The sequence below is a fragment of the Vigna unguiculata genome, chromosome 3 (assembly GCF_004118075.2).
Source record: "Vigna unguiculata cultivar IT97K-499-35 chromosome 3, ASM411807v1, whole genome shotgun sequence".
Lineage (NCBI taxonomy): Eukaryota > Viridiplantae > Streptophyta > Magnoliopsida > Fabales > Fabaceae > Vigna > Vigna unguiculata.
The window spans coordinates 40,985,238-41,001,078 of NC_040281.1; the positions used below are offsets into that span (position 1 = coordinate 40,985,238).

A 15,841-nucleotide genomic window follows, 5' to 3' on the forward strand; every position below is an offset into this window, starting at 1 on the left:
CTATAAAGATGTTTAAGTGCCCTGAATAGAGTTTGGACAAACTCTTAAGGAATTGTGGCTAAAAGAAACCTAAGAGAAGTGATCTAAACTTAATGACCTAAGATGAGTAATATGACATATAATTCACTGCATAACAATACTCAAATTGAAAAGTGATTTACATGGAAGACACCCTATTTGTAACCTAGGAAGCCCTACAAGTGTATCTCAAAAAGGAAAAGCAAAACCCTAATTCTACAAACTTAAAAAAAGATTCGTCCTCAAATCTTCATGTTTCTCTATGACAAGACCTTTTTCTTATCATTGATCAACCTGTATATCATTCCCCAGGTATCAAAAATCTATATACAATAATCATCAAACAAAAATTCAAAAGATTTATGTAACACAAACAAGATATATCTAAATGAAAGAATAAAAGAAGACGTTATTTTAATTAAGGCACTTCACAAAAATGCCTTTTCTACTTTAAGCTAATTGTAACCTAGAAGGTAACAACTCAAAGTGTGATTTTGAAAAGTCTAGTCAAGAGTTTAAAGAGGAAGTGAATTTGAAAAAGTCTTAGTAAAAATTGAAATTGAGAAAGATGAATTAATTTTAAATTAAGAAAAATTCAAAGATTGAAAAACTCCCCTTTATCATCTTGCACCAAACTTGTCAAAAGAAATTACGTTTGAAAGCCCTAAACTTTAAGCAAAAAGAAAAGCAAATAAGCTAAACTATGCGGCCTAATGGAAAGACTAGAAGGCACTTAGAACCTTCAAAGCACTTACCAACTAAGATGCGCTTCACTATAAGAAATTAAGGTTCTAATTAAGAGATGTGATTGAACACCAAAGGCTCCCCCAAGACACCTAATTAAGCCAAAATTACAAGAAGTAAAACAAGTAAAAGTTACAACTCAAATAAATAAAAAGTGTGCATCTTTTTCTTTCCAAGTGTTTCTCTCATCCTTTTCTTGTCTCTTTCGCTAAGGTTTCAAGTCTCCTTTAGGTTTCCACTGCAAAGATGCTACCTCAAAAGTTATTTCACCTCGAAAGAAAGTCTACACATAAAACAAGCAAAAGTTATTTCACCTCAAAGAAGAGAAATCAAGAAAAGGCTTAAAGACAAAGAAGGTTAACTTCAAAGGGATAGTTTGTATGACAAAACCAAGAGTACCAAGAAGGAAACAAAGAGAACCAAGGTTAAGCAAACAAAGAGAATCACCTAAAGAAATGTACTAAAATGAATGAACAACACCAAAAACAACTTGAATAAAGAGGATGCTTATTTATCTCTTTGGTTGATCGCTAATGGTGCATATAGTCACTCTTTTAGCTCAAAACTGAGACCAATAGTTCTAGAAAGTCCATTTTACAGCCTCAAAGTAGTTTCAAATTTCAAATGCAAGCAAAATAAACATCCAAAAGAAGGTAGTAGTGGTTTTAGTGCACTTGTTTTGATCATTTTTTTCTTTTGCTCTTTTTGTTCGTGAACTTCTTTTCTACTTTTCTCAATAATTTTTCAACACTAGAAAAAAACCACTAGAACATATTTTCAACACATATGTTGCACTTGAACAAGAAGCACATCAAAATGGAAAGAAACCTATTAGAATCAAAAGATAGAATATGAAACTCAAGCAAATATAATGAAAACATAACTCTATGAACTTGCTAATGAACTAATAACAATTAAGAACTCAAATATGCAAAATAAAAGCACTCAAATGAAATAAATTCTACTTACAACAACAGCTAACACAATTATCATCCTCTATTAGACTAAATATAAAATATGTCAAACAGTACATAGGTGAATTTTGTCTTGTAATAATTTTCCACAAGCATCACTAAGAAAAACACCATCACTAAATCTACAAAAAATATTTATGAGAACCTCTATTTTTGAATTACTCCTACCTTGTCAAACTTTTAGAGAAATAAACTCTCCAGGTTTATTTTCTCAAGCACAATCATAGATATTACATTAACAGAATTAATGTAATCTAATAATGACTAACATATATTAAAAGATAAGTTAGCTATGGTATCCCTAAATTCACATTCAACACGAACACTTTTTTCGCTCAAGTGATATAAATTTGTTTCGAGATTCATTAACTAATCCATTAACTAATCCATTAATTGTATCATCACACTCTTACACAATTCTAATCATACAATCACACTTACACACTTAGCCTACATAATACTACATCACAATTAAGCAAACAAGACATAACAATTTTTTTATTAATACAATATTAAGTTCAAGACTCATGGCTAAATCAACAAAAAATATTTCACTAGAATTTCAACACTCAATTACTCTAAATAAATTCTAACCCCCAACGGCAATTAACAATGCTATCATCCTTTATTACACTAAATATAAACAAATTCCAAACCATACATGAACCATGTTTGGCTCATAATAATTTTCCACAAGCGTCACTAAGAAACACCATCAAATCTACTAAAAAGGTTTACAAGAATTTTTGTTTTCTAATTACACCTAACATGTAAAACCTTTAGTGAAAAATATTGATCTACTCTAATTACTAACACACAATTATAGATATCGCTTTGAGAGAATTTACATACTACTAACAATTGTCTATACAAGTTATTTCATTCTTAAATTCATGTTCAACATGGCCAATTTTTTTGCTCAAATCATGTGTTTTTTTCACTAGAACATTCACTTACTAATAACTATATCATCATATTACAAAACAATTCTAATCACACAATAACACTAACATTCCTAACCAACATAGAAACCCATCACAATTATGAGCAATATATAACAGATATATTGATAAAACAATCCTAAGTTCAAGAATTCATATTTAATTCCCAATACATCCAACAAAGTTGGCTGAAAATTAATCTACATAATTCTAATCCAACCGAAAATTAACCAAACTACCATCCTCTATTACACTAAATAGAAACATTTTAAACGATACATAAGTCAAATTTATCTCAACAATTTTTTCGTAAGCACGGGTATGAAAAGAATCAACATTATATTGATACAAAAACCTCTATTTCTTAATTACCCAAACATGTCGAACATTTCGAAAAAAAATATTAACCAAGACTAATTACTCACACGTAATTGCAAATACAGCATATTGGAATCTTATTAGGAGTAGCCCATTTTAAAAACAACACTCAAAGCTATGTGGTCATCAAACCATGTTCAACATAACCACATTTTCACTTAATTGATATGTTTCACTCGAAGATTAACTAAATTGCTAACTACATCATCGTACTCCATAATTCTAATCATACAATCACACTTAAATTCCTAACTAGCATAATAATTCATCATAATTAGGCTACAAGACATAACATATCTTTCCAAAACAATTCGAAGTTGAAAAACTCATACCTAATTTTTCAAAAGCCATTCACTAGAAATCAAGCACTCAATTATTCTACATAAATTCTAGTTATAACAAAAATTAAGATAGCTATCATCCTCTAATAGACTAAATATAAACATAATACATAAGTGAAATTCATTTCATAATAATTTTTTGCAGGCATCACTATGAAAAAAAATTCATCATTAAATCTGCAAAAAAAAAATTACGAGAACCTCTATTTTCTAATTACTCCTACCATGTCAAACTTTTAAGGGAAATAAACTCACCAAGTCTAATTTCTCTAGCACAACCAAAGATATTGCATTAGCTGACATACTCTTATAATGATTAACATATATTAAAAAATCAATTAATGTTATGTTATCCCTAAATTCACACTCAACACAACCAATTTTTTGCTTAAGCGATATGATTTCACTTCAAGATTCACTAACTAATTCATCGTCACACTCTTACACCATTCTAACCATACAATTACACTTACATAGTTAGCAAACATAATATATCATAACAATTTTATTCATACAGAATTACAAATTACCTTATCTGAAGAACATAATTATTTGTTCCACTTTTGTTTCTTTTTTATTGCTTCTCACCGCACCTGCAGCCAAATCCAACAAAATTTCTAAATTACAAGAAGTTTAGACACATAATGGAATGAATTAGAAGTGCAGGAAAATGAATTAGAATCCTAAATTGGAAGAACCTAAAGTAATAAATTCAAGATTTGCAAGAAAATGCATAAATTAAAATAAATAAATTAGGAAAGGGGGCGAGAAAATACACTAACCAAAGTTAACACCATTTATTTAGAAAAAATAAACCTCCCAATGTTGACACCCTTTGTTTAGGGAAAAAATTGTTTTATCCTAAGGTTAGTAGGCCAGCAGCTACTTACAGTGAAGAAAAAGCACATATCCAAGAGGACTCACTATCCTATCTTATCCTATAATGTTATCGAATTTGCCTGAAGGCTGAAGATGAATGTCGTTATGCTTCAGTCTTTAAAATGACCTTACCCATAAATGAATACTATGATTTACACAGTCCATTCAATGGCAAGGGTTCAGTCATAACCTTAAAAATAGACCTAAATTTCATCTTTTTATGAGAAATTATACTGTCTCATTTTAATTATGAGAATGTTAATTATCATGATAGTCGTTTAGAGGGTAATATATTTGATTTACGAAATAGATTTTTACATCCAGTACTACAAAAAAAATGGTTATTTGTGAAGCTTAAAATTACAAGTTTTAACGGTCAAAAATCGTCACAGATGAAACTTTTTACCATTAAAATAACCGTCACAATTACACATGTCAAAAATAATTTGACAAAAATATTTTACTCGTTGGTATTGTTGTCAGAAAAGAAAAAAATATTATAGTGGTTAAAAACCACTACAAAATGTAGTCTAACTTGATTATATTTTATCATATTTTTACGGTTAAAAACCAACACAAAATATATCATATTTTGACGGTTAAAAATCACTATAAAATAGACCATATTTTTACAATTAAAAACTACCAAAAATTATTTAAAATATTTTTAAAATGCCAAAACGTATTTATTAATTATTAGACTAACTCTATAATTAACTTTTTTCTCTTATATTGCATTATTAGACAAAATCTAGTTTTAATTATCCAAGGTTTCCATAAATTTCGAGGATATACTCTACACAGCTTAAAAAACATAAATGAAAAAAAAAATCTAATTCTTATAATATAGGAAAACACGTGAAATGGATATAATTTCACTATAGATTCAAATCCCCTAATCTATAAAAATCTTAAACAAAGGAAACCAGTTTGTTTTGATACCAGATGAAGCACAAGACTTGGATGCTTTAGGTTTGTAACTGATAAGGGGTATCTATGTAAGATTAACTTTAACTAATTCACCGTTATCATTAACTTTAACTAATTCACTGTTATCATTAACTTTAACTAATTCACTGTTATCATTAACTTTAAGTTCAACTGCAACACCTGCCAATTTCAAGAGTCACACTCTAACCACTTGCCATAAAATCAAGTTCTATTAATAATTATAATAATAACAATCTATAGAAGATGCTAAAATACTGAAAAAGGACAAAAATAACACCAGTTTTCTATTTGCTAAAACCAAACAAGCATAAAAGTCATATAGTATACACTCAAATCTACAAAGACAATTTCTCCAAGGTTATCAATCCTAGTTTAACTACTTAGGTCAAAGAAGAACAATGGATTAACACAAATCAGCAATCTATAAAGGGGTTATCAACGTTGATATTCAAATAAAAAGGCTTAAACACCAATACACAACCAGAGCAATGAAAGAATACATAAATTCCCATGATTACTCGGCATTTTACTATTTTCAACCAGAGCATTTAGTTTTCAATGAACAACTGAAATTTTAGATCTTAACCGGCCACATTTTACTACTTAGATTTTAATAAAGGTGGAGTTGTGACTATTTTAGTTGTTTTCCCTATCTTAACAACTGTGTATATTTCGTAAAATGATGAACATAATGCCCTCAACTAGGTCCTACATTTATTTGAAGCTGTCAAGTTCACTTAATATTATTTGGGTCTGTATCACACATCAACACCTCCTTAATTATCTTCCTTCTTCTTTCTCTTTTTTCTCTCATAAACTCCTCATAATGCACCAGCCTTGCTTAAGGCCTACTAAGGAATCTCCATCTGATCCAGCAGTATAGCCACTGCCGCTATGTAGTCTATCATCGAATTAAGATACATGTTATGGCCTTTGTTTGTCAATTCAAGATGTTAATTGCACAGGCCATTTCTAATGTTTTGGTTTGGCAACTTATTCCCTAAAGCAGAACTCCATTTTTCCTTTTCATATCAATTTCAGCCTATAAATATTGTGGCAAGTGAAGTTTTAAGCTTCTGGTTGAATGATTTTAGTAGGTTTATAATATGGGTATGGTAATTTGATGATTTATTGCAAAGCCAAAGATGCAGCGTCCAAAATTATTGTCAACGGGGTCAACGACACTAGATCAGCTAATTTCATACACACTTTGTTGCCATTGAACATAAAGAAAGCCGCTAAATACAAATGCAAACAAATGTTTTAATGTCGCAAAGAAGTTCTGCCAAATTATTCAAAGATGTACCTCCTCTACGAGATCCCCTGCTATCCCTCTGACCACTTCACATAGATTGTTTAGTAAATGATTCACTGATCCAGAAACTCATGTCCTTGTAACAAGGAGGATACTTCAAAGATAAACATAAAAGAATTAGAATGTTCTAACAAGATTTTAGCAAGGTGTCCATTGAAATAAAAATATAAATTCTTCAACACTAAAGATAAAAATAAAGACAGACATGCTGAGAACATAAATGACAAGATCTAGGAAAGATTACTTAGTTAAATGCCTTCTTAGCATAATACATAGAAGATGGATATCATTTCACGACAATAAATTTGTTATTAGTATAAAATAACTAACTACCCAAATTTAATCATTACAAGGCTTTTAACATAGTAATGCAGTAGAGCCGTGAAAAATATAAGTCTACAGCTAACTGTAGACCATCTTAACTTTCAATCACATGAATATTTCTCATCTAGCTTTCTAGTTTCAATTGCAGGACACATTAAGGACTAAGAATAAGAGATATTCCTAGACGTGAACATACTCGGAAAAAAGTTATTACAAATGAGCCAAGTATAGGCAGCCATTTAGACATGTAGCTGTTACCTTTGAAAATGGCTTAAATTTGACTCCCAATTGACCCTTGGAAAACTGTATATAAAAAAATAAAAAAGCAAGCAATACATTAGAGACGATATTACAAAAAGAACTAAACAAATAACATTGTGAGTCTCAAGATGACTACATCATGAATTTGTGTGGTCACAACACGTGGTTTCTTCCTTTGACTAATTAGAACAAATTACTCCTAAACTAATAGCTTCATTTGACTCTTCTAAGTATATACTGGTAAATTTCTTCATTAACACACTCGAGCTTTCCATTAGAATCCCTCTTCCCCTGTCCTTTGTATCCAAATACTGCACTAGGGAAGACTATGAATTATGCACATGTATTTTTTTTATATTATCCTACAATTTTTAATAAATTTTGGAACTGGTTAAAACATAAAGGGAAGCTCAGAACTCCTATCAGTGTCAGGTCTAGAGAGGTCAAACGTATACAACCTTACCCTCGAAGTGGATATTTCCAGAACATCCATCACCACTAAGTCAAAAGTCATAAAGCAAATATCTACACTAAATAATATTTGAAGAGTGTTTTTGAACAATACAAAATGCATGCATTGACATGTGCAATAAAGATGAAGTATCTACAAGATTTAAACTAATTAGTTTCTTCGCTTCAACTAATTCATCTTACAAAGCCTCATTAATATTAAAATGCAGCAACTAATAATGAAGTATGTCTACCGACCATTTCAAAATACCAAATAAATGACTTGCTAGACCCTCAAGGCATTTCTTTAAGTCTGTTGCTGCAAATAATTGAATCCCTACGATAAACATCTCCTGTAACAAGGAAATGAGTGTGACCACTTCTCAATAATTCTGCCTCATGAGCACTTGTGTGGCATCTTAAAACAGTCTGAGGGTCTACATAGTAAGTGTCATTATAGCTCCTACTTACATGGTCTTCAGGAATCAAGACATCATCAAAATTCTGCAACAAGAAAAAGACCGTAAGTAGCCTAGACCTCATCAAAATTCTGCAACAAGATTGTAACAAAGAAACCAAACCACATAGTTCAAAACACCGTGTCAACCATAACAAGCAATAAGATAATCAATAAAAACAATGGTTATAAGTACCATTTTAGCAGTGCTGAGGAGGCACATTTACTTGTGCTGAAAATGAGATTAAATATTGTTCTATAAATAATCTAACTCCTGTATTTATAAACTTGTGTCCACGAAAATACAATTACAAACTCTTGGCGAACTACAATTAGTGCTCGTGTACTAGCCAAGAAAATTTTCCTAGATCCAAATCACACTAATTGTGCAATTGATTTGATTCTAGTGCAGCCCCATTTAAAATTAATCAATCAATCATTGCAAGAAATCTTTCAGTATTAAAAATAGTTTTATATTCTTTCCCCTCCTTTTATGTTCCATTTGTCACAGTAAACTCACATTGACAACAATTTCCTTGTTTATTTCCATTAAAACAAACAATCTAGTAATCTGGAGTGATTTAAATACATAAATAAAATTAAATAAAATCTAGAAAATGACATTATATAATTGTGAATCGACCAAATTCACCTAATGCACCACTAGTCTCTGCAGCAACAACCACCTGGAGAAAATTGAACAAAACAAAAAATGTGCCTATATATTTGAAGTAAACTTGTATGCAGAATACTTTTCACTGTTAATGAAAATATATTGCGCACAACTCTGTGATGCAGCCACTGAAGAAAAATGAGAATAAAATAATATAGATTGAATCAAACCGCTGCATGCTGATTTCTTAATGATGGTGAGACACCTGGGGCAATTGCCAACTCCCAATGACCATCTCTATGTTTAGCAAGTCCAATGCACTTGCCAATGGCTGCACACACAAGTAAAAAATATTCTCAGAAAAGTATAGGAAGAAATAATTCAGCCGCAACAAATAATTGTCATTGAATAGGAATGCAGTTAGAGTGGTCTAAATAACTCAAAGAAGTCCAATAGTTTATGAATGTTTCTCATCATTTAGATTCAAACATCAATATGAAAAACATTCAATTAACTATTAACAGATTTTGTTCTATTATGGACCAGTTTCACATGACAAAGAAATTATATAAAAAGAAAAAGTGTTATAGATATAATTAATATAATAAAACTAAAATCAATGAATTTGAATGCTATTAATTCTCTGGCTGCTAGGTCCACAGATTTTTCCACAAAATCAGAGCTCTAAATTGACAAATGGAGAAGAGCTCAAAATTCATACTATTAAAAATACTGTCGAAAATTTCTAACCCTGTTATTCAAGTTTTATTAATAAAGAATTATTGCTCCCACATTATCATTTCACTATTTGTTATTGTCTTCTACACACCAAACAAATGCACGTATGAGGAGTTATAAGCATAATTCACATTGTTATAATTGGAGGCAGAGAAGATAAACCACAGTGATTATAGATTAGAACAATCAGGATATGAAAAATAACCTTTGTCTTCACATTTTACACATGTTATCTGCTTGACCTGTGATTCAGTGTGATCAAGTGTTTCAAATAAATCCTTAACAGGCTTCGTACCAAGTAATCCCTCTTCTCTAATAGACTTGGTTCCTTTGCAGGTGGAGCAAGCCAATCGCCTCATGTTGCCACATCTCTTGCACATCCTCCAATGAACTGCAAATAAAAGATTGCAGTTTGTGTCAATAAAGGGAGGATATCGTAAAAGAGAAAGCACAATGCCTCACTGCAGAGTTTGTTTACAACATTTTTCTCCTTATAGTTCAGCAGAATCTACTATTTTACTCGTGGTTCTAGCAAACAATTCCCGAAATTCATCACAATGTATAATAGTATCTAAACCTCCTGCAGAACATCCAGATACAAGAGCCTGAAAAAGATAAAAACAGAGATGATATCAAAATGAAAAGGGTGGGAAAGGAGAACAAAGTAACAAAATCAATGGGATCTTTTTTCGTTTTTGTTTTGATTTCATTTGGTTTATGTTTTCACTTTTGCTTTGATTTTATTTGATTTTAGGTCATTTGAGTTTTTGGTTTAATTTTTGAAGAAAAATATGTTGGAGTGTGGCAACTAATTTTCAAAAATTGACGGAAGCAATTTGAGTTGAAGCTTGATTATATGAAATGCTAGTGTCAATGAGCTTACACTCAAGGATTTTGTTTTACACATTGACTAACATGATACTGGTTACTTTTAATTGAGATTCTTTGCGGGCATAATAGTTGTTAGGTTAGGAACGTGTTGAGTAGAAATGTAAGGTTAGGAAAAGATTGGTACCTAAAGTATTAGGTTGGTGTAGGGTGCTCTTTTAGTAGTAGATGTTTCTCAGGTAAGATTGGTACACAACAAACCAATGATTCATAGTAAAATTGAAACTGAAATGATTGAACAAAATTGAATTATAGTCATCTAGTTAAAACTAAATTTTCTCTGATGTTTTTGAATAACTATATGAATTGTTTGAACTATTACCAATGGACATAAGATTATGAAATTGAAGTAGTTTTACTTCAAGAAATAAAGAGTTTTTCTTTTATGTACCTTGTTACCAACCAAAAAAGGTTAGATCTCATTGGCTTTGTTTTAGATAAATATTCTCCTCCATTTTTTTTTTCTGGCACCTATTTTTCTTACATTTTTGTAGATTTAATTCTAGGATGTCTAACTACTTATGTTATAGAACTTTGGCACAATGCACACTTTAAACATAAAACGGAATAGATAAATTATGATGTGCTTTTATATGAAAAAAGAACTAATCTTAAGTAGTTATTTATGGCACAAAAGTTCACGATAAGTAAAGCAACACAGGTTCTTATTTAGTAGTATCTAAGCTAAACACCAAGGGAGACCTTACAGCTATAGTTATCGCTAGATCAGATAAAACACTTTGTGGTCTAATAAAACTAAAACAATAACTATAGCGATCTAGCGATAACTATTGTTTTAGTTTTATTAGATCAGACCACAAAGTGTTTTATCTGATCTAGCGACAACTATAGCTGTAAGGTCTCTCTTGGTGTTTAGCTTAGATACTACTAAATAAGAACATGTGTTGCTTTACTTATCGTGAACTTTTGTGCCATAAATAACTACTTAAGATTAGTTCTTTTTTCATATAAAATCACATCAGAATTTATCTATTTTGTTTTATGTTTAAAGTGTGCATTGTGCCAAAGTTCTATCTTTTACATTGAATACAAATGCATGAATTGATTTATTTTATAGAGAACATAATTAGTTAGACATCCTAGAATTAAATCTACAGAAATGTAAGAAAAATAGGAGCCAGAAAAAAATATATGGAGGAGAATATTTATCTAAAACAAAGCCAATGAGATCTGACCTTTTTTGGTTGGTAACAAGGTACATAAAAGAAAAACTCTTTATTTCTTGAAGTAAAACTACTTCAATTTCATAATCTTATGTCCATTGGTAATAGTTCAAACAATTCATATAGTTATTCAAAAACAATTCAGAGAAAATTTAGTTTTAATTAGATGACTATAATTCAATTTTGTTCAATCATTTCAGTTTCAATTTTACTATGATTCATTGATTTGTTGTGTTTTCAGTGTCTTGGCCGGTTGAATGGGAGATCTATGGAACAATCTATGGTATGGAATTATGAACAAAATTAAAAATCAGTGCGACAATATTATTTTGCATAAGTTGTTGGCATGCCTGGGATTGATTGGGCATAGGAATAGAATGTTGTTGCCCAGGATTGTGAACTTGAGATGGAATTACAAGCCCTATTAAATAAACATTGATTGGCTAAGACAAACAAACCCACAAAAAGCTTAAGATATAACATCAAGATCCAAATGAATGTTAACAACACACAATTGGAATTTTGCAACCTAACAAGAAGTTGAAGTTACCAAAAAGCTATTAAGCAAGCAAGAAAGGTCCAAATAAAAGAAAGCAATTGTATGAACAAGCAAAACTACCTGTAATAAAGGATACAAGCTGGCCTTCAGAGGGAATAAAAAGTTAACAATGTGGTTCAAGCTTTTTGAACTTTCAAAAATTAAGCATTTCATCACATTTTTCCTTTTTGTGTAATTTGTATTGTCCATTCACAATTAGATTGATTTTTGTTAGGGATCCAACAAAAATGGATGAAATAAAGCCAATATTATTATTCAAAAATGTATCAGAAATACAGTAGGGTTAACAATCCTACTGACACAGAGCAAGCTCCTTCAAGGAAACAACATTCCCACTCCTAACCAGATTTTTTTCTCTCCCCACTACCTCTTATTTTACTTCCTTATATTCTCCCTATCCCTCCTCTCATTCCTTAATTGATTCGGTTACATCTTTTGCCACCACAACACTACTCTTCACACCCTTTTTTCTCCTTTCATGCACTCTATAAACCTTGTGCTTACTGTGAGTGTCTAGGCCCACCTTCCTTGCCCTAACAATTTTGGTCAAACGGTTACCCAACCAACACCTAGATTTGTAATTTCAATGTGCCCTTTTTGGTCGAAGCTTAAACTCAAGATCAACAAAAGATTCATGATGTAGGATACAACACTTGTATCCTTTACCTTTTGGCAATCAATCACTTAGTTCAAATCCACATACAATCTAATCCAATAAAAAAAAAAAAACATACATGTATTTGGTGTTCAAATTCAAACCAAACATTTAAAAATAAATTTCACTTTAGATACGAAAGTCGGCATGGCAAAAAGCAGGAATGGCAAAGGAAACCAAAATTACAAGTCCACAACGGATTTAGATAGAGACATTGCAATGTTCTTAACAGATAAATTTAAAAGGTTGATATCAATGGAAAAGTTTAAAAGGAACATTTTTTCAAAAACAACTACCAGGATCATATGTAACACTAGCAGACAAAAATCAAATGTTAACAATACTTCGCACCAATAGGACACAAGACAGTCCCAACAACTTATGTTGAACTTGAGACAACTCCAAGTCAAATCACGTTAGAATGTGAATATAGCCACTATGCCAAAGTCATAAAAAGCTAACCTGGATCGGGAGGTTTATTACTTGGACCACCTTGATTTGGAGCGTTGGCCATGCCGCCCTGGGATTTAGTCTCCATTGTAAGCATCTTCAATGATATTTTCCGTAGATAATCAGACTGAAATAAGGAAATATCCCATTAAACCATCAATCTTTCATATTGAATGTAATTGTAAACATAATCACAAATTGATAAATCTATAATCAAATATGTACTTGGCTTGTTGCAGCACTAAAAATCTTCTCTTCAAACCTTTGAGCAATCTTCTGAAGTTCATGCAATCCCTATTAACCAGAAACAGAAAGATGTCTTTTTAACGGTCCATTCTATAGAAGATGAAGAAAAGCGATTCAATAACTAAATAATACAAATTATAGAAAACTTATGGTCAATAGACAATCCCATAATGTTATAAGCTCGTTAAAATGTAAGAAATACCTTACTGAAATCATACACATATTCAAAACAAAACAAATACAGTAGAATGGATATCAGAAATGGAGTGCAAGCAACAAATTTAAATTTAAATTTTCGAATCTCCCTCTCTTTTTCCTGTAATATTCTCAGCCAAGGCTAGCATGAGTGGTTAAGTATAGCAATGCCTTTCTTTCGAAAATAACTTCTGAAATATATGAAAAATTGAGAGTTTGAAGCAGCTGTGAGAGTAGTTCTCAACCATGAGTTTTATCTTGATTTTTAGTAGTCCAAGTGATTACTCTTCCTTGTTGCTTATCATGAAGATGAAGATGCAACTTCAAATTCAAGTAGCATACCAGTTTCTTCTACCATTTAAGTATTCTCCTCCTCCACCTTTTCTCCATTAATTTGTGTTCATGTCCTTGTGCTCTATAATTTTTAGTTCAACTCTATCCTAATCCATTTCTATCCATAGTTATGTTCTTGTTAATGATTTTATTTGGCTAGCTTGAATTCTACATTGTTCTAGTATAGAATTCTAGATCCTACACTTGTTCTTGTTCTATATTGATCTTGTGATTAGAGTCATTGATTCAAGCCTCTCAAGAAATGATTTCCAGTTTTAATGCAAGGATAAGATTCAACTCCAATTGTTGTCTTGTTTCGTATGCATTTAAGTTTCCTTTGCATATATGAACTCTATCAAAAACTATAAGAGAAAAAAAAATCTACTAATAGTACTATAGTTTTCCACTAAATATCCATCAGCGACACATTCTCTATGAAGAGAAAATATGTATAAGCTATTTAAGAGCAAAATACACAATCCTAAATCTAGTATGCAAAGAAAAACATGCTCCTCTGTGAAAATAATGGCAGTAACCTCCAACCAAACACACCAAATGAGAGTAATGATAGTGCGTGAAAAATAATAACAGCAAATAGAAAAAATAAACTCAGCTCTCCTCCCTTAAGATATCTAAATATGCACCCACAATAGCAAAAGTTCATTCTAACACATTCTGCAATAACACCAAAAATTGAAAAACTTTCTATTTTTCGGTGATATCATGGTCAACACCAAAGTATGACTACTCCAAAGTTGTTAAACTCTAGTTACTACCTAGAATCAAGAGGGAATGGAAAGCTAGAAACTCGAATCATAAGATCTTAAATTTCAACCTAATAATAATTATAAATAATACATATGCATAAAAAGAACATAGATAAAGAAAAAAAACTCACATCATTAGAAAAACTTAAATTGAAAATTCATAATCATAAATGTATAGACAACTAGAGAGAGAAATAAAATTTTTAACATGATAGAAATAATTCAAAACAATTCATAAAAGTTAATAATTTCAACCTGGTAAATCACATCACCAGAGTGATCCTACCCTCAATAAGTTCAGCTTGCGCAGGACCTTTGACATGTAAAATGATACGATCTTACAAGGCACAAATGATTTTAACAAAATTGTCCCACTAACACATCAATGAGCATGTGCAACGCTGACATGCTAAACCTCATCCCTACACTTTAATCATGACATTAAAATCAATAATAAAAGAAATATTTTATTAAATATTCGTTTGAAGGAAAAATGAACCCATTTAATTATTTTGTTAACCTAATCGCCAGACATTCGAGCATATATTTCATATCTTTTTGCATCAGAGGATTACAATTACACAATATGACGCTGTTATTGATGCTCTTTCATATACATTCATTTATCGACCAGAGTCCGCACGGAAAAATCTATGAAATTATGAACAAAAGTAAAAATCAGTGCGACAATATTACGACTAAATCTTACATTCTGTTGACAATTCTTTGGCGTGACTCTTGCTGCAGTCCACCTCTCCAATCAATGGTATCCATATTGGCTTCAGTACCTTGATTAGGTCTCCAATTATTGTTATCCATCTAATCTTGATAAACTGAAAAACGAAAAACGGACTATTCTTGTCAAATTGAATTCCTAAAGGAAAGAAAGTGCAAAAGATGAATATAAATGTATGAAATATTATGAATATAATCCAAGATAACCCATATAAATAAATGGTTTTCAACCGTCCATCAATAGATTGTATAGTCAAGAAAGCCGTTAAACAACAAAACAAAACGTTATAAAAACCTAGGTTTATAAGATGCACGCAAACACATTAAATTACATAAAGTATTTCCTCAATCTTGTCCATATTAGTTGTCATGTTCTCATATGTCAAAGATCGATTCAAACGAAACATTCTCATACTCGAAGATCGATTCAAAGAAACGCTCCTCT

At 31.0% G+C, this 15,841-nt stretch overlaps 1 protein-coding gene across 1 annotated transcript; it reads right to left on the bottom strand.

Annotated features, from left to right (window-relative positions):
* Nucleotides 1-402: 402 nt before the first annotated feature.
* LOC114176211 (probable phenylalanine--tRNA ligase, mitochondrial) lies at nt 403-15,397 on the bottom strand. Its single transcript, XM_028061169.1, has 10 exons — nt 15,371-15,397; nt 13,346-13,414; nt 13,133-13,247; nt 9,590-9,775; nt 8,877-8,977; nt 7,835-8,080; nt 7,124-7,168; nt 6,533-6,635; nt 3,927-3,989; nt 403-1,045 (listed from the first exon to the last, which is right to left on the bottom strand). The coding sequence occupies exons 3-6, from the start codon at nt 13,215-13,217 to the stop codon at nt 7,871-7,873; spliced, it is 582 nt and encodes a 193-aa protein (XP_027916970.1). The 5' UTR covers nt 13,218-13,247; nt 13,346-13,414; nt 15,371-15,397; the 3' UTR covers nt 403-1,045; nt 3,927-3,989; nt 6,533-6,635; nt 7,124-7,168; nt 7,835-7,870.
* Between the last annotated feature and the right edge of the window lie 444 nt (nt 15,398-15,841).